We start from the raw sequence: 19414 nt of genomic DNA on the forward strand, positions 1-19414 counted from the left end.
AAGAGACAGAGACCCAATTTTAAGATGTTAAATTTTTTTTAAGTCATATTTGTTACTGAAGGTAACAGCATTACTTGATTGTGCTATGAAATGATTTTCTATGTGGTTGGAAAACACACAAGACTCCCCCTTTAAACAAGACAAAAACCTAGATCCTGTCTTGTATCAATGACTGGTGGTGGTTTCATGGTTTGAGTGATATTTGTTGGCATTTTTGGACAAGCTTCCCAACTTTATTCATCAACTAGGATTGTTTTCTTAGTCTACCTTAGCCATTATGTTTCCACCACAGCAGGGTAAAAACAAATGGCATGGGTAAAACATAAGCTCAGTTAGAGGCCATGGCAGCAAGGTGATAGGTTTTTATTTACTCCTGTGAATTACTTTGAAAGTAGTATTGTGGAGAGAGTACTGAGTATTTAAATCTTGTTCAAAATTTTCAGCAGTATAATTCAGCCAGGTCAGCTATAGGTTAAAATGGTATAGTTCAAAGATTATTAATCATCTACAAATATACAATCATCACAAAGAGGGAGGACATCCTGTTATTGAACTAATATTTTAACTGTGGCCACATTCGAGCTTCTATGAAAATAGAAGCTCTACCTTCAATCAGACAGAGCTATGGCTGTTTTACAAAGAAGACCGGGCAATAGTGTCAGTCTCTTTGTTTGATGAAAGCAGAACAGAAAAAAGATACAAATGTGAAGGAATCTGGACTAAAAGCCAACTTGATGGAAAGATCAAGAAAAAGGGAAAGGAAGCCTCCAAGGTAAAGAAGCCAAGTATTTTAATGTTTCATTTGCTTCCATGTTAGAAGTGAAATGATAAAGTCAGGATTTTTCACCTAGAAACCTTTAAGTCTCTATCCAGCTAAAGACGAGCAGTAGTAAACAATCTCAAGAGATTTGATCCATCTCACCAGGAATCTTTTTGGCCCAGCTGATCATGAGTACCAGCTCCTTGTCCGCCAGGTTGGTAAGCGACATCATCATGCTGGCCTGAGTGAAGGGCTTCTTCAGGTCCTCCATGAGGTAGATCTCAGGGGGCTCTGCCTCCATGATTCGGGAGATGAACTCCTCTGGGCTCATGAACGGTTGGTTACTTTGGCTCGGCTGAACCAGAGGGGGAAGGGACAGTTCCATCGGGGGGAGGCGCTGAATCCGCGGAGCCATCCCGACCCTTACCAAACTCCTGCCTGTTGCATCTCGAAGGTGGAGTCCACTACGACGATGTCGGGCCCCTCGATAGCTGCAGCGTTCACGCCTCACAACTAAATAATGTAGCGGGACAAAGGAAACTTGCATTACCTGTAATGAATATTTATACTTTATGCCACATACATAAAGACAAGTTTTGATGTTAGTTGCTAAGTAAGAGACACAATATACAGAATCTGAGATTTAAAGGTTCACTGTTATGCAAAATTCACTTTTTGCATGTTTCTGTATTACCAAGTGATAGTACAGAAACAGTCCAAGAGCAAAAATGAAACAACCAACCATTTTTTGGGAATAAGTAAATGTTCTGCTGGTGTCTGCAAAACTGTTTCAAAGACCTCTAAATTGCTGTGTCGTAATTTTTTACGGAGAAACAAAAAGCCAAGTCCAAGCCCTCAACTTGCAACTTGGAGCTCCACCTACTTCACTACAAACTATCACTGTAAAATGGCTGCTGGAAAAGTAAAGTGTTTTGTTGTAAGAGCATGTGTCAGTGCATTTTCTCCCAGTGATGAAGAACAGAGTTTAATTTTATTTTTGTTTGCAATGTCACTGCAATATTTCCAAAATAAAATTATAGTTAGCACAGATAAGCTTAAGAAAAATACTGTTGAAAACTACCAACAGTCCAGGCAGGATGGATTTACCAAAAAACGTGGACTGAAGGAAGGTGGTCCTACTGTTCAACACAAATCTGCTGATGATGACAATGTCCTTTAGCGCAAGTTAACGCTAAATGATAGCTCTGCTAGAAGACTCGCATTACTTTAACCTAAAATATCAGATCATTTACTGTAGCAGTACATCCATCCATTCATCCATCCATTTTCTTCCGCTTATCCGGGGTCGTGTCGCAGGGGCAGCAGCTTCAGAAGGGAGGCCCAGACTTCCCTCTCCCCAGCCACTTCTTCCAGCTCCACCGGGGGAATCCCAAGGCATTCCCAGGCCAGCCGAGAGACGTAATCCCTCCAGCGTGTCCTGGGTCTTCCCCGAGGCCTCCTCCCGGTGGGACATGCCCGGAACACCTCACCAGGGAGGTACAGGAGGCATCCTTACCAGATGCCCGAGCCACCTCAACTGGCTCCTCTCGACATGGAGGAGCAGCGGCTCTACTCTGAGTCCCTCCCGGATGACCGAGCTTCTCACCCCATCTCTAACGGAGAGCCCAGCCACCCTGCGGAGGAAACCCATTTCGGCCGCTTGTACCCGTGATCTCGTTCTTTCGGTCATGACCCAAAGCTCATGACCATAGATGAGGGTGGGAACGTAGATCGACCAGTAAATCGAGAACTTCGCTTTTTGGCTCAGCTCTCTCTTCACCACGACGGACCGGTACAGCACCCGCTTCACAGTAGACGCTGCCCCAATCCGCCTGTCGATCTCCCGCTCCCTTCTTCCCTCATTCGTGAACAAGATCCCCAGATACTTAAACTCCTCCACTTGAGGCAGGACGACCCCCCCTGACCCGGAGAAGGCACTCTACCCTTTTCCGGCTCAAGACCATGGCCTCTGATTTGGAGGCACTGAGCCTCATCCTGGCCGCTTCACACTCGGCTGCGAACCGCTCCAGTGAGAGCTGCAGATCACGTTCCGATGAAGCCAACAGGACCACATCATCCGCAAAAACCAGAGATGCGATCCTAAGGCCACCAAAACGGATCCCCTCAACACCTTGGCTGCGCCTAGAAATTCTGTCCATAAAAGTAATGAACAGAATCGGTGACAAAGGGCAGCCTTGGCGGAGTCCAACTCTCACCGGAAACGAGGCCGACTTACTGCCGGCAATGCGGACCAGACTCTGACACCGGTCATACAGGGACCTGACAGCCCGTATCAAAGGGCCCCGTACCCCATACTCCCGGAGAACCCCCCACAAGGCCCCCCGAGGGACACGGTCGAACGCCTTCTCCAAGTCCACAAAACACATGTAGACTGGTTGGGCGAACTCCCATGCACCCTCCAGGACCCTGCTGAGGGTGTAGAGCTGGTCCAGTGTTTCCACGACCAGAACGAAAACCACACTGCTCTTCCTGAATCCGAGGTTCGACTATCCAACGGACCCTCCTCTCCAGGACCCCTGAATAGACCTTACCAGGGAGGCTTAAGAGTGTGATCCCCCTGTAATTGGAGCACACCCTCCGGCCACCCCAGTCTGCCAGTCCAGGGGAACTGCCCCCGATGTCCATGCAATATTGCAGAGTCGCATTAGCCAATACAACCCCGCAACATCCAGAGCCTTAAGGAACTCCGGGCGGATCTCATCCACCCCCGGGGCCCTGCCACCGAGGAGCTTTTTGACCACCTCGGCGACCTCGTCCCCAGAGATTGGAGAGCCCAACCCATAGTCCCCATGCTCAGCTTCCTCAACAGAAGGCATGTTGGAGGGATTGAGGAGGTCTTCGAAGTATTCCGCCCACCGGCCCACAACGTCCCGAGTTGAGGTCAGCAGCGCACCATCCCCACTATAAACAGTGTTGGTGCTGCACTGCTTCCCCCTCCTGAGACGCCGGATGGTGGACCAGAATAGCCTCGAAGCCGTACGGAAGTCTGTCTCCATGGCCTCTCCAAACTCCTCCCACGCCCGAGTTCTTGCCTCAGCGACAACCCGAGCCGCATGCCGTTTCGCCCGCCGGTACCCATCAGCTGCTTCTGGAGTCCCACAGCCCAAAAAGGGCCGATAGGACTCCTTCTTCAGCTTGACAGCATCCCTCACCGAAGGTGTCCACCAACGGGTTTGAGGGTTGCCGCCGCGACATGCACCAACAACCTTGCGGCCGCAGCTCTGATAAGCCGCCTCGGCAATGGAGGTACGGAACATGGTCCACTCAGTCTCAATGTCCCCCACCTCCCCCGGAACGTGTTCGAAGTTCTGTCGGAGATGAGAGTTGAAGCTCCGTCTCACAGGGGACTCCGCCAGACGTTCCCAGCAGACCCTCACTACATGTTTGGGCCTGCCAGGTCTGACCAGCTTCCTCCCCCACCACCGGAGCCAACTCGTCACCAGGTAGTGGTCAGTGGACAGCTCCGCACCTCTCTTCACCCGAGTGTCCAAGACATACGGCCGCAAATCCGATGAGAGGATGACAAAGTCAATCATCGAACTGCGGCCTAGGGCGTCCTGGTGCCAAGTGCACATATGGACGCCCTTATGCCTGAACATGGTGTTTGTGATGGACAATCCGTGACAAGCACAGAAGTCCAACAATAGAACACCGCTTGGGTTCAGATCAGGGGGGCTGTTCCTCCCAACCACGCCTCTCCAGGTCTCACTGTTATTGCCCACGTGAGCGTTGAAGTCTCCCAGTAGAACAAGGGAGTCCCCAGGAGGGGCACTCTCCAGTACCCCCTCTAAGGACTCCAAGAAGGGTGGGTAATCTGAACTGCCGTTTGGCCCGTAAGCACAAACAGTCAGAACCCGTCCCCCCACCCGTAGGCGGAGGGAGGCTACCCTCTCGTTCACCGGGGTGAACCCCAACGTACAGGCGCCCAAATGGGGGGCAACAAGTATGCCCACTCCAGCCCGGCGCCTCTCACCGTGGGCAACTCCAGAGTGGAAGTACGTCCAGCCCCTCTCAAGGAGACTGGTTCCAGAACCCTCACTAAGTAGCAGTACATGCAACAGTAAAATGGAAGTGATAGTCTACATTGAGAAGATGCAGTGTGCGTGAGGCATGAAGGTCTGTATTTTCAGGAAGTTGGTTTTTTTGTTTGAAATGAAAAAACGGAAATAGACTCATTTTTTCGTTTATTAAACCAAAATCGGATAACTGCTCGGTCTGTGTATTTTCAGCTCGTTATCCGTTTTTTTCCAGTTTCATTTTGTGAACTAAATGGAAAATCGGATAACGAGCCAAAAATCTTATTTCCGAGTTTGGTTTTCTAAACAGAAAATGAAAAAAAAGAGTCTATTTCTGTTTTTTAATTTTCCATTTCAAACAAAAGAAACTCTCAGAAAATACACAGACCCGGTCCACAAATCCGATTTCCGATTTTGGTTTGATAAATGGAAAAATTAGTCTATTTTTGTTTTCTCATTTTTCATTTCAAACAAAAAAACGAATTGCCTAAAAATACACGGACCTGCATAGAAGCTGAATGCTGCTTCTTCTCGTTTGATTCTGGTTCTGGGGATGCAGAGCAGACCAGAACCAGAAAACCTGAGGGGTCTGGAAGGTTGGTACAATAGCAGCTAGGGTTGCCACCTTTCAGAAATCAAGGGACGCCCACCACAGCGTGTCGTCCTACTTTTATGTGGTGGGCGTCCCCTGCAGTGGTAGACATTTTATGGCGGTGTTTTTTTGTCTTTAAAAAGTAATCATAGAACAATCATCTATGCATAGAGGTTGGTTAGAGTACCCCAAAATTGTACTGCAATCAGAGTAGTATACCTTAAGTACGTTTAATTAAGCAAGTGTAAAAAGTATTTAGTAAACCACTCAAGTACTGAGTAACTGATCATCATCTTCAGGCAGCCAAAAGTATGAAAGTTATGTCAACAATCTGGTATTTTACAGAGTACTAAAACAAATATACAAATAACTAGTTAGGTTTGGAGGCAGGTTCTAGACCAAATGTTCCACAGGGGCCAGGATGGTCAGTGTTTTCCCATGGCGACACTTGAAAAAGAATGGGAAAAAAACAAACAAAAACAGAGTAATATTTTATTATTGGATATATTAAGTGAGCCGAAGACCCACTTGTGTCTCCAGAGATCTAGATTGCAGATCCCTGGCAGATGGAAAGTGTGATCCTATACAGCAGCTAAAAGTGCAGCACTAAAATTTTTAATTAATTGTTAAAGTAAAATTGTGAAGGTTAAAAAAAAAATCCACCACTTAGTATTAACACAAGACATTTATGTCATGGTGGAGTTAAGGGATCTAACCCACATGCAGAACACGACTCAGTGGAATAAAGAACAGTAAATGTATTTAATGAGTGATCGGGGAGGGGAGGTGGAAAACACGGACTGGATCAGCCACCGGTCGTCTCCTGGTGGTAGGTTCAGTAGAGAACAGAGCGACAGCACGACTGGTCCGGAGGGCAACAGCACCAGATGGATCCGGATTCCGGCAGGTAGGTACTGTGGCGTCTGACGGCAGCGTCGCGAGGAGACACAGGGAGATCCAGATAGACGACGGGGAAGCAGACTCACAGAGCTCCTGGGGCAGACGGCACACGCAGGAGGCACAGGGATGATCTGGAAGGGAGGACAACGAAGAGTCAGTAACGAGGAGACCAACAAGAGGGCCTAGCTCCGAACGCTGTGTTACCAGTGGTAGTTAACACTCAGGCGGGGAGGAGACATCTGACTGCTGCTTAAGAAGCCCAGTAATCATCCTCTTGATCAGCCGCAGGTGAGGAAGGTAGCGACCCAGCACTCCACAGGAGTGGCGTCACTGGCGGCATCTTGTGGATGCTACTGGAAGCAGCAGGCGTCACCCAACATAAAAATAAACTTAAAGACAGCACAAAAACCACACAAGACGAACGGAAAAAACACAGACCCTAACAGTACCCCCCCCCTCAACGGACGCCACCTGGTGGCCGACCAGAAGACAAAGCCTGGGAGTCCCTAAAATCTCGAACCAGTGTAGGGTCCAAAATGAACGATCCGGAAACCCAGGAGCTTTCTTCCGGACCGTAGCCCTCCCAGTCGACGAGGTACTATGGAGGAATTCAAAGGTGCTAAACTCATGAATTAAGAGACGATACACAAAACTCCATTCTCTCCGGCTCACTGACAACCAGGAAGACATTTAATGCACATCTGCGGAATCACATATTACATTTTCATCATCTCATTTCATCGTCTCAGAATCCAAAATGTCTTGTCTTCTGCTTCTGGCTTCGAGCATTTATACCGCTTTCAGTCTGCTGTTGTGTATTGGAAACCATCTGACTAATGGCGCTCTGAATCTTGCTTCTGGCCACGACCCCGTCGACGGGCAGCCACGATCCGGCGGACGGAAAACGCAGGATGGCCGTCAATGTCCCGGGCGGGTGGAGGGGGTTCGGCCGGAGGGCACAGTTCACTGGCTAACATGGGCTTGATCTGAGACACATGGAATGTCGAGTGGATGTGCATAGCCGGGGGAAGACGGAGGCGCACAGCCGAGGGGCTGATGACAGCAACCACTTCAAACGGGCCAACAAACTTGGGAGATAGCTTCTTAGACATCCCCTTGAGTGGGATATCACGGGTGGACAACCATACCTTCTGGCCGATGGAGTACTTCGGGGCAGGAGTCCTTCTCCGGTCCGCCAACCGTTTATTCTGCTCGGCTGTGTTATTGAGGGCCGTGATAGCATCCGACCAAATCCTCTTGCTGCGGCGGATGTGATGCTGCACAGAGGTGACGGAGTTATCCTTCTCATCGGCAGGCAGGAGAGGTGGTTGGTAGCCTAGGGAGACCTCGAAGGGGGAGAACCCGGTGGCCGCAGAAACATGGCTATTGTGCGCATACTCTACCCCCGGTAAGTACTGGGCCCAGTCCTCAGGGCTGGAGGATGTGAGGCAACGAAGGGTGGCTTCCAGCTCCTGATTCATCCTCTCAGTCTGCCCATTAGTCTGGGGATGATATCCGGAGGACAGGGAAACCTTGGCACCCAGAGCTGAGCAGAACTGCCGCCAAACCTGGGAGATAAACTGGGGACCACGGTCAGAGAGAATCTCCTGGGGAATGCCGTGCAACTTGAAAACATGTTTGACCAATAACAGTGCAGTTTGGTTAGCTGTGGGAAGTTTGCGAAGCGGGATGAGATGGCAGGCCTTAGAGAAACAGTCAATGATGGTGAAAATGGTTGTAATACCTTTCGAGGTGGGTAGGCCTGTCACAAAATCCACAGCGATGTGTGCCCACGGTCACTTGGGGGTAGGTAGAGGCTGAAGGAGGCCCGCTGGAGGGTGACTGGAGGACTTATTCCTAGCACAAGACTGACAGGCTGAGACAAAATCCCTTACATCCTTATGTACCGAGGCCCACCAGAATCTCTGATTTATCAACCCAACAGTGCGGCCTATGCCTGGGTGAGCGGAGAACTTGGATGCATGGATCCACTGCAGGAACCGTGACCGAACGGACGTCGGTACGTACAATTTACCTGGTGGGCATGACTCTGGGGGCGGATCGTTACGATGGGCCTGACGGATGATGTCCTCAATCTCCCAAGTAACCACCCCCACCGTGCAACTAGGGGGGAGTATAGGTGTCGGGGTCTCCTCTGTGTCGTCTGGGGTATAGAGTCTGGACAAGGCGTCAGGCTTGACGTTCTTGGAACCTGGACGGTAGGAAATAGACAGGTTAAACTGAGAGAACCACAAGGACCACCGAGACTGGCGAGGATTAGATCTCTTAGCAGACTGGATGTATGACAGGTTCTTGTGGTCCGTCCAAGCCACTATAGGGTGTTCCGCTCCCTCCAACCAGTGTCTCCACTCCTCCAAAGCCAACTTAATTGCCAGCAACTCCCTGTCTCCCACATCATAATTACGTTCGGCTGGCGTGAGTCTGCGGGAAAAGAAAGCACATGGATGGAGTTTTTGGTCCTTGTCAGACTTTTGGGAGAGGACTGCTCCAACCCCCGTGTCGGAAGCGTCCACCTCCAACACAAACTGTTTACTGGGGTCCGGTTGGATGAGGATGGGTGCCTGGGAAAACAGAGACTTCAATCTCACAAACGCTGCCTCAGCTTCGGCTGTCCAGGAAAAAGCCGTCTTGGTCGAGGTGAGAGCTGTGAGAGGGGAGGCAGTCTGACTGTAGTTTCGGATGAACCTACGGTAAAAATTGGCAAACCCTAGGAAGCGCTGGAGCTGTTTACGAGTTTCAGGCTTGGGCCAATCCAACACCGCCTTGATCTTATCCTCCGACGCCTTGACTTGTCCCTTCTCCAGGACGTAACCTAGAAACGTGACTGTCTTGCGGTGAAACTCGCACTTCTCAACTTTGACGTAGAGCTTATTTTCCAGTAATCGCTGGAGGACAAGACGGACGTGTCTCTGGTGCTCTGCCAGGGATCTAGAATAAATCAGGATATCATCTAAATAAACAAACACAAAGACGTTGATGAAATCTCTGAGGACGTCGTTGATCAGACCTTGGAAAAAGGCTGGGGCGTTACATAAACCAAAGGGCATAACCAAATACTCAAAGTGACCCATGGGTGTCTTGAAGGCAGTTTTCCACTCGTCACCCTCTCTAATGCGGAGAAGGTGATAAGCATTGCGGAGGTCTAATTTGGTAAAGAACGTGGCCTCCTGAACGGGTTCAAAGGCGGATGACAACAGGGGCAACGGGTACTTGTTCTTAACCGTTATCAGATTGAGACCTCTATAATCAATACACGGCCGAAGGGAGCCATCCTTCTTCCCAACAAAAAAGAACCCAGCCCCTAGGGGGGAGGATGAGGTCCGGATAATACCTGCCCTCAGCGAGTGGTTTATATAATCCTCCATAGTCTGCCGTTCAGTTCTGGAGATGTTATAGAGGCGGCTGTTCGGCAAGGGTGCACCGGGAAGCAGGTCGATAGCACAGTCGTATGGTCTGTGGGGAGGTAACGACAAGGCCCTGTCTTTGCTAAACACGACAGCCAGATCATGGTACTCACTGGGGACATCAGACAGGTCTGATTGTGGTTCGTCCGGGGCCATGGAGGCGGAACTTCCGGCTGGTACCGCGGCATGGAGACAGGTGGAGTGACACAGAGGGGACCATGATTCGATGGTGGCTTCCCTCCAGTTGATGTGTGGATTGTGTTTGACTAGCCAGTCAAAACCCAGAACAATGGAGGAGCTGGTTGCGGGAAAAACAGAAAAAACTAGGTCTTCTGAATGGTTACCTGATATTAGGAGGCGAAGAGGCTTGGTGCGATGGGTGATCCTGGGCAGCGCCTCCCCGTCCAGGGCGGAGACTCGAAGGGGAACCGAGAGACGCTCGGTAATAAGAGACAACTGGGCAACTGTCTCAGAACTTATAAGATTCTTCTCACATCCAGAATCAATAAGCGCAGCAAAAGTGAATGGTTCGTTGTCTTTGAACAGTGTGACTGGGAACAGGAGACGGGCCCTGGGGGTGGTCTGTGGCTCCGGCAGTTTCCCCCTCATAACTGCCGGGGCTGCCTGTTTAAACGTAGAGGGCAGGTGGCGATGACGTGGTTAGGCTCACCACAGTACAGACAGAGCCTAGAACGCATCCTCTTCTGTCTCTCCTCGGGTGTTAGGCGAGTATGCCCGAGCTGCATGGGTTCCGGTTCTTCAGCTACGGGGAGATCAGAAGAGTTAGACACAGGGACTCGAGGCGTCTCTGTCCGACGAGCCTTCTGCTTAGCTCTAGAGCGTAACCGGTTATCTAACCGGATAGCTAGACTGATCAACTCCTCCAGGGTTGCGGGGTCTTCCAGGGTGGTTAATTGGTCCTTTAGCTGTTCATCCAGAGCATGTAAAAATGCGCTCTTTAACGCGACCGAGTTCCAACCCGAGGAAGCCGCTTTAATGCGGAACTCTATAGCAAAGTCCCAAACACTCCTCTTTCCTTGCTTTAATTCATAAAGGTCTCGGGAGATGGAGGTTTTGTCAGTCTCTTGACTGAAAACTAATCTAAACTCCTTCAGAAATTCTGAAAAAGTACAGCCATACTCGAGGGGGTTGGGAAATCGGGCTTCGGCCCACTCAAGGGCTCTGCCCGTCAACAAAGACAAAACATAAGCCACCCTTGAGTCATCTGTGGGGAAACTATGTGCTGAATGGTTGAATATGATCGAACATTGGAGAATGAAACCTTTTACCTGGTTACTGTCTCCCGAAAACTTCTCTGGTGTGGAAGGACTGACCTTGGAAAACGTGGAACTGGATGACTGAACCGGAGTTGCAGGCGGAGGCGAAGCTGGAGCCTGCGGGGTAGAGCCCTTCAGGAAGCTCAGTATCTCAGCTAGCTGCTGAGACGTTTCGGTCTGCGCGGCTGCCAGCCTTCTCAAAGCCTCGTCATGAGACTGGATCTGAGAGCGTTGTTCGGATACTGCTCGCCTGATCGCGTCTGCTGGGTTATCTGTCTGGCCTGAGTGTTCTGTCATGGTGGAGTTAAGGGATCTAACCCACATGCAGAACACGACTCAGTGGAATAAAGAACAGTAAATGTATTTAATGAGTGATCGGGGAGGGGAGGTGGAAAACACGGACTGGATCAGCCACCGGTCGTCTCCTGTCGCTCTGTTCAGTAGAGAACAGAGCGACAGCACGACGGGGCCGGAGGGCAACAGCACCAGATGGATCCGGATACCGGCAGGTAGGTACTGTGGCGTCTGACGGCAGCGTCGCGAGGAGACACAGGGAGATCCAGATAGACGACGGGGAAGCAGACTCACAGAGCTCCTGGGGCAGACGGCACACGCAGGAGGCACAGGGACGATCTGGAAGGGAGGACAACGAAGAGTCAGTAACGAGGAGATCAACAAGAGGGCCTAGCTCCGAACGCTGTTACCAGTGGTAGTTAACACTCAGGCGGGGAGGAGACATCTGACTGCTGCTTAAGAAGCCCAGTAATCATCCTCTTGATCAGCCGCAGGTGAGCTAGGTAGCGACCCAGCACTCCACAGGAGTGGCGTCACTGGCGGCATCTTGTGGATGCTACTGGAAGCAGCAGGCGTCACCCAACATAAAAATAAACTTAAAGACAGCACAAAAACCACACAAGACGAACGGAAAAAACACAGACCCCAACAATTTATTTAGTATAACTTCTTTGGTACGCCGTTGGCCCCCATGTAGAACCTCCCCTGGGCAGCAGGTCTGTGTCTGGCACATAAATGACCACTGAACAATGAATTCATAAAATATATCAACATTTCAAAATAAAACGTACAGAAAGCACTAACAAATCTTTTAAAGTAGGAAATATTCATGCATTTACTGTTAATCTATTTGTACGATTTGTTCTTCAAATGACCATTTATACTATTTTGGCTCATATTATTATACATTAACTAAGCAAATAAGACAATAATAATAAGAAACACAATAAGAAATGAGAAACTTTATCAGACCTAAATTTTCTGTACCATATCAGCCTCAGGAGATGATTGAGAATAAAGAGACTCTGATTTCTGGTTCTTTAGGCTCTAACTGGTCTGCAGTTCCTCTCCTGATCCATTCTGTCTTGACTCACACTGCGCCACGATGGACACATTTTTTTAAAATTGTCTTTTTCATCATCACTAACATTATTCAGCCTTGGATTTGCGTCTTCCCTCTCACGTATGTATCTTTGCGAGAGGTTTTGCTTCTAAGGACCACCAGAAAAAGATGCAGGTTGATAGCACCTCACTGCAACTGCATAGTGTCCGTCTCTGGGCAACCGTGACAACAGCGTTGGTCCGTTGCGTTCTGGGGTCCTGTGTAGCTCCCACCATGACAATTTAGCTGACTTTAATATTTCCTGAGTTTTATTTTGGTCATTATTGTTACACTTAGTGTTTATGTGTGTGACAGGCATGTCTATCGGATATTTATAAAAATACAGAACAAATTGCATCCCGTATCAGTTCAATACGGGACACAACATTTAACAGCCAAATACGACACGATTCCGTATTTTACGGGACGGGTGGCAACCCTAACAACAGTAGATATTTAATGTATTGTGGTGATAAGCCGTTCAGTGATTTATAAACTAACACCAGTAATTTAAAGTCTCTGATCTACAGTGAGCCAGTGTAGGGACTTTAAAACTGATGTTATGTTCTCTATCTTCCTGGTTTTAGTGAAAACGCAAGCAGAAGCGTTCTGGATCAGCTGCAGGTGGAGGATTGATTTGTTGGACAGACCTGTGAAGAAGCTGTTGCAGTAAATTTGATTTCCATTGATGATTTTTGTGTGATTTAGTTGTCAGCATATTCAACTTTGTACAGAACAAAGTATTCAATGAGAATATTTCATTCATTCAGATCTAGGATGTGTTATTTGAGTGCTCCCATTATTTTTTGAGCAGTGTATATATATATATATATATATATATATATATATATACAATTACTTCTTTGTGTGCTTTGGAGTTTCTGTGCTGATGAAATTTTTGCGAAGCGATAAAAGGAGGGTAGCTCTTGCAATATGGAGCTGTATTTCCTTCAGCCCACTGGCTGCAATGTTGACACCACGAGATGTCATGAGACCTAAATTCTGAACATCAAGACATGGCGTGCATCCCAGTTTTCCATGTCTGGCATATAACCATTCATTAGGAGCGCTGGCGAAGCACTGGCAAAGGCCTATTGTAACAGGATTTCTTCTTCTTCTTCTTCTTCTTCTTCTTCTTCTTCTTCTTCTTCGCGTGAGAGGAGGGTGAGTGGAGAGCGGAAGGAGAGCGAAAGAGCGAGCGAGTGGGTCTTTTCCTATCTTTGCGTTTTCTTTCGTATCACTGTTTCACTTGGTGTTTATGTTTATAGTTTAGTTGTGTATTTGTGTTAACTTGTATCACAGTTTGTTCAGGGGGTTTTGTGTTTCGGGGTTTGGGTGTGGCCGTCAGGCGTGCCTGGCTTGGCCGGCGTCTGACGCCATGGTGGTGGTCGGTGGTGGTCCTTTCTCCACGCTGACACGGAAAATGGCGTCAAGGTGGGCGCCGGCTCCGTGCAGCGTGGAGGAAGTGTGCTGGCGGTGGGAAACTGATCGGACACGGGGCAATTAGATCTGCGGCCCGGATGAATGGTGCGGTGGTGCTGTTCGTGGAAAGGTTGAGCAGGCCCAACGGTTGTGGAGGTAGGGGTGACTGCTAACGGTTGTTCCTGCAGGTCCCGCTCGCATTACCTTCAACAAGGTAACTCTGTCGAACGTCCCCCCATTTATAGCGACGAGTTCCTGTGAAAGAGCTGTCGCGACATGGAAAGGTGGTCTCACCGTAAAAAAGTACCGTCAGGGTGCAAGTCTCCCTATGAAGCATGTTGTCTCCACCGGAGACAACTCTTCATGATCTAAACCGAGAGATGAAGAGCTAAATCTAAGTTCCGGTAAGAGTTGATGACTTTGATTATATATTGTTGCACATCTTCAAGTATGAAGTGTTTGGCTGCGGCCAAGAGGGGCACATTGCAAAATGTGCCCCAACAGAGCCGAACAAACACCGCCGGTCTCAGCCCAGCAACAGCCTGCTGCTGCCGAGCAGGTGAGGACCCGCAGGGTGAGGCAGAGGGAAGTCCGCTGCGCTGGGGAAAATCTGCTGCTGCGGCGGAGGAACCCGCGGCGGCCTCGGCGGAGAAATCCACAGCGGCCGCGGAGAAATCCGCGGCGGCTGCGGAGGAAGCCGTGCTGCGGGGGAACCCGCCGCGGCTGCGGAGGAACCCAGCGCGGCGGCGCGGAGGAACCCACCACAGAAGAACAAGCAGAAGGGAGCTGAGGTGGTAGGTGAAAGTGGAAATGAATGAAGGAGTGAGAGAGGATGAGAGCACGGTGGTGTGTAGTGATGGGATGAACGGCAACGGTGGGATGAACGGTGGTGGCGAGAGTGAAGTGAGAGAAAAAGGTGGTGTGCAGGGAAAGCAACAGGTGGAGGTGAGGGCAGTAGGAACAGTCAGAGTTCGGAGACCAGGGAGAGAAAGGAGAGGCGAAGGTGGGAGGAAAAGATAAGGGCGAGAATAGTGAAGGTTTGCTTTGCGAAATCGAAATGGAAAAGGTGGCAAGGAAACCATGGAAAGGAAGCTTCAGCCCCATAAAAAGGCGAAGCAAGAGAAGGAGCGCGTTAACGGCTGAGAAAGCCAGCAAACAGGCTCATAAGCTAGATGCAGAAAGAACGAGGTGTCAGACAGCAGTGACGCCGAGAATTACATCTCAGACAGTAGCGATATATCACTACCCAAACAAACAGCAGAGCACCAAGATACCCGGTAGAATTGTTAGGAATTTTTAAGAGACACCAAGGGTTCAGAGGAATAAAAATAGAGAGCTACTCCCTGACCTCAAAATATTTATTTCTCTGCAAAGGGTCACATCAAAAACAAAGAGACATCAGTTTCTCAAATAGAGATATATCAGACTAAAGAAAATAATGACAAGGTTAGAAAACAAATTTGATTTAATGATGCAAAGTAGCATTTATCATTTGTATAGTTTTTATTTCCTTGTTTTTAGCCTCTTTACCCAACATGATCCCTTTAAAATAGCATCCTAAATCTTAATGGGGCGAGGAGGCTGAAAAAGAAGCACTAATTTATCAAATGCTAATCAAAGAAGATCGACGTAATATACTACAAGAAACGCATAGCGATCAGTTAACAGAAACAGACTGGGTCAGAGAGTGGAGGGGGAGGTTGTTTAAGTCATGGCACCTCCAGAGTGCAGGGGGGCTTCCTCTTTTCAAAAGCGTTCACCCCAAACTCCACAGAGATAGAGCATATCGTACAAGGGAGGTGTCTTTAGTAAAGACAAAGTTGATGGTTTAGTATAGTTTATCAATATTATGCTCCCACCACCAATGCAGAGAAGAAGCGTTTTATGAAAAAATTGGGGAACGGCTGGGTGATTGTGGGTCAAAGATACGTTTTATAGGCGGGGATTTAATTGCACTGAGAACGAGTTTTTAGACCGCAATCACGCAGAGCCGCATCCAGCAGCCCAACGTGCTCTGCGGCAGCTGGTCTCGTCCGCTGCCTGGTGGACGTATGGAGAAGGATGCACACAGGTGCAAGGCAGTACACATGGTCCCACCTTAGTGAAGGCAAAATCTCTTTAGCCCGGCTCGATCGCTTTTACTGTTTTAAGCACAATTTAATGTGTTTAGAACATGCCAGATCTTACCATAGCTTTTACAGATCATTCGCTGCTTTTAGGTAGTGTTTTATCAGAAACATTTTACCCAGAAGCGCCTACTGGCATTTAATGCAGCTCTAACACATGACCGGAGTTTTAAGGAGGTTTTAGCGTTTTTTGGAGCAGTTTTAGACAGAGAAAAATGGATTTTACTAATCTAAAACAGTGGTGGGACCATGGGAAAGTACAGATTAAGCTACTAAGCCAACAGCATACTCTCAATGTCACCCGTGACATACCGGATCTATCAGAGATCTGGAGATAAACATTGTGGAGTTAGAACAACTTTGTGCATCCATAGGAAATCGAGAGCATATTGAAGCTCTCAAATCTAAAAAGCTAACCTAGCAAACCTGCTGGAAAACAAAGTCCAGGGCGCACTGGTCAGGTCCCGGGTCCAGAACATCACAGAGATGGATGCTCCCTCTAGCTTCTTCTTTAGCTTGGAGAGGAAGCACGGGCAGAGGAAGCAGATCCACTCATTGCTGTCGGACACGGGGCGACAGCTGAGCGAACCGGGTGAGATAAGGAGGAGGGCGGTGGAGTTTTACCAGTCACTATACGGAAGCGAATATAGGGAAGACGATAAACTGTTTGGGGAGTTCAGTGAAGAGCTACCCCAGGTCTCTGCGGAGACCAACTCCGAGATGGAGCGTCCCCTAGAGCTCCGAGAACTCCATGCGGCCCTCCTCGGCATGCAGGGCCAGAGGTCCCCGGGCGTTGATGGGCTCACGGTGGAGTTTTACAAGGCCTACTGGGACCTGCTGGCCCCGGACCTCCTCGAGGTATACAATGAAAGCCTCACCACCGGTTCGCTCCCCTTATCCTGCCGCAGGGCAGTAATTACCCTGCTGCCAAAAAAAGGCAACCTGCAGGAGATAGGGAACTGGCGCCCTGTGTCCCTCCTCTGCACCGACTACAAGATCCTCTCCAAGGCCCTGGCCGCGAGGCTGGGGAAAGCTATGGAGCAGATCATCCACCGGGACCAGACCTATTGCGTCCCCGGCAGGTCCATGGTAGATAACATCTACCTGATTCGGGACGTTTTGGAAGTCTCCAGTTCATTGGGATTACAAACGGGCTTGATCTCATTAGATCAAGAAAAGGCATTTGACCGCGTTGAACACGAGTTCCTATGGAAAACCATGAGAGGGTTCGGGTTCAGCGAGGGTCTTATTGCCAGGGTCCAGGTACTGTACAGTAACATTGAGAGTATGTTGAAGATCAACGGTAACCTGTGTGCTCCTTTTAGGGTGTGTAGAGGCGTTCGGCAGGGCTGCGCCCTCTCCGGGATGCTCTACACTCTCTCCCTGGAACCCCTCCTCCAGAAAATACGTTCGTGTGTGCATGGTTTGTTTTTACCTGGTTTTACTAGTAATATTGTTTTAACTGCTTATGCTGACGATGTTGTCATTTTCACAAGAGACCAACAAGACATCAATGTTTTAACCACAATCACAGAACAATTTTCCACACTGTCCGCAGCAAGGGTGAACTGGGGGAAAAGCGAAGCCCTGGCCGTCGGCGAGTGGACTGCGGGGCTCCCGCTTCTCCCCCAGGGCCTCACGTGGAAGAAAGATGGTTTTAAATACCTTGGTGTCTTTTTAGGAAAAAAGGACATTGTAAAAAAGAACTGGGAGACAACAGAGCAAAAAATCAAAGAGAAACTAGCCAAGTGGAAGTGGCTGCACTCCCAAATGTCCTACCGAGGTAGAGTTTTGATTTTAAATAATCTAGTAGCAACACAGCTGTGGCACAAACTATGTGTATTAGACCCACCAGCAGGGCTGCTGGTGAACTTACAAAAAGAAATGGTAAACTTTTTCTGGAGCGGTCGACACTGGGTGCCACAGTCTGTGTTGTTTTTAACCAGAGAGGAGGGGGGCCAGGGCCTTGTCCACCTGGCCAGCAGAACCGCAACATTCCGCTTTTTATTTATACAAAAGTACTTGACAGGATCCCCTGTGTGGAGAGACGTGGCCAGCTGCATCTTCAGACGCGTTAATTGTCTGGGGCTGGATGCTGCTCTGTTTCTAACCGATTTTAGTTTTTTAAAGCTAAAGGGGTTACCTCAATTTTATCAGGGTGTTTTTAAGTCCTGCGCTCTTTTTAAATGGAAAAGAGCACAAACGCTTAACTCTCTGCATTGGCTTTTAGCAGAACCATTGGTGAACGGAGCGAGACTGGACGCCCGGGACAGCTGTGTGCCGGGAATGAGCGAAGCACTGACCAGGTCTGGGACGGTGACGCTGTGGCAACTAACACGGGTGGCTGGGCCGGACCTCGCAAACATCGAGGAGGTCGGCTCACTGCTCGGGGTCCGGTCCGCCAGACTGGTGCAGCGTTTTTTGGAACGGGTCAAAGAACGGTTGGCACCGGAGGAGAAGCGGCTCCTGCAGCTGCACAACAGAGGAGAACTCCTGCCGGACCAAGACGACCCGTTCCCGAACGTGACCGTGGAGGCTGACCTCGGGGAAGACAGCGGCCCCCTGTTGGAGGTGGCGGAGCTGGACCTGCGTGTGGCGAGCTCAAAGAGCACGTACAAATCCTACGTAAAGACAATGAACAAAAGGACTCTCCACAACCGACCCACCGACGTATGGAGCGATAAATTAAAAGGACAAAAACCTCAGTGGAGAACAATATACAAACCTCCAATAAAAAAAAGGACTGGCGACCTCCAGTGGAGGATTCTCCACGGAGCAATCGCAACGAACGCGTTTTTATCGGTTGTTAACCCTGGGGTTTTAACGAGTGTCCTTTTGTAAGTTGTCCGAGAGTGTTTTTCATGTTTTTACAGATTGTGCACGTTTATCCAGTTTTTTTAGTATTTTAATGAGATTTTTTAGCTTGTTTAATATAGTTTTTACAAATTATGTTTTCATCTACGGTGTGCATCATAGCCGAGCCACCAGTTTTAAATCCCGCATTTTAAATTTTTTAATCGCCGAAGCCAAAATGGCTATATATATAACTTGCAGGGACAAGATACAGACAGGACCTCAGGTCGATGTTGTGGCTCTGTGGAAGTGTAACGTAAAAGCAAGGATTAGGTTAGAATTTTACTTCCACAGAGCCACCGGGGATTTTAATGGTTTTAAACAACTGTGGAGTTTTAACGGTGTGCTATGTAATATTGATGACGACAGAGAACTAATTTTTAACAAGATGCTGACATAACTATTTATTTATTTATTTATTTATCTGTCTTTCTATTTGCATGTTATGAGGAAGTGATGGATATGTGAAAAATAATGCATGTTGTCTAGAAATAAATGTTTTGTTAAAAATCAAAAAAATCTTCTTCTTCTTCTTCTTCTTCTTCTTCTTCGCGTGGGAGGAGGGTGCTTGGAGAGCGGAAGGAGAGAGAAAGAGCGAGAGAGTGTTTATCTTCTATATTTGTGTT

The 19414-nt window shown here is 48.7% G+C and overlaps 1 protein-coding gene across 6 annotated transcripts in view; it reads right to left on the minus strand.

Moving 5' to 3' along the window:
- LOC103458082 (estrogen receptor beta) overlaps positions 1–19414 on the minus strand; it is a 154968-nt gene that overhangs the window by 50222 nt on the left and 85332 nt on the right. For 4 of the 6 annotated variants that reach the window (XM_017302625.2, XM_008398651.3, XM_008398650.3 and 1 more), the window contains one exon: positions 923–1273. The exons of 1 other annotated variant lie outside the window; for it this stretch is intronic. In XM_017302625.2, coding sequence (XP_017158114.2) covers positions 923–1273 — 351 coding nt within the window. The remainder of the gene's footprint in view (positions 1–922; positions 1274–19414) is intronic. One more of the 6 variants, XM_081603648.1, reaches the window with a different exon arrangement.

This window comes from Poecilia reticulata, chromosome 22, assembly GCF_904066995.2.
Source record: "Poecilia reticulata chromosome 22, P_reticulata-male-v2, whole genome shotgun sequence".
Lineage (NCBI taxonomy): Eukaryota > Metazoa > Chordata > Actinopteri > Cyprinodontiformes > Poeciliidae > Poecilia > Poecilia reticulata.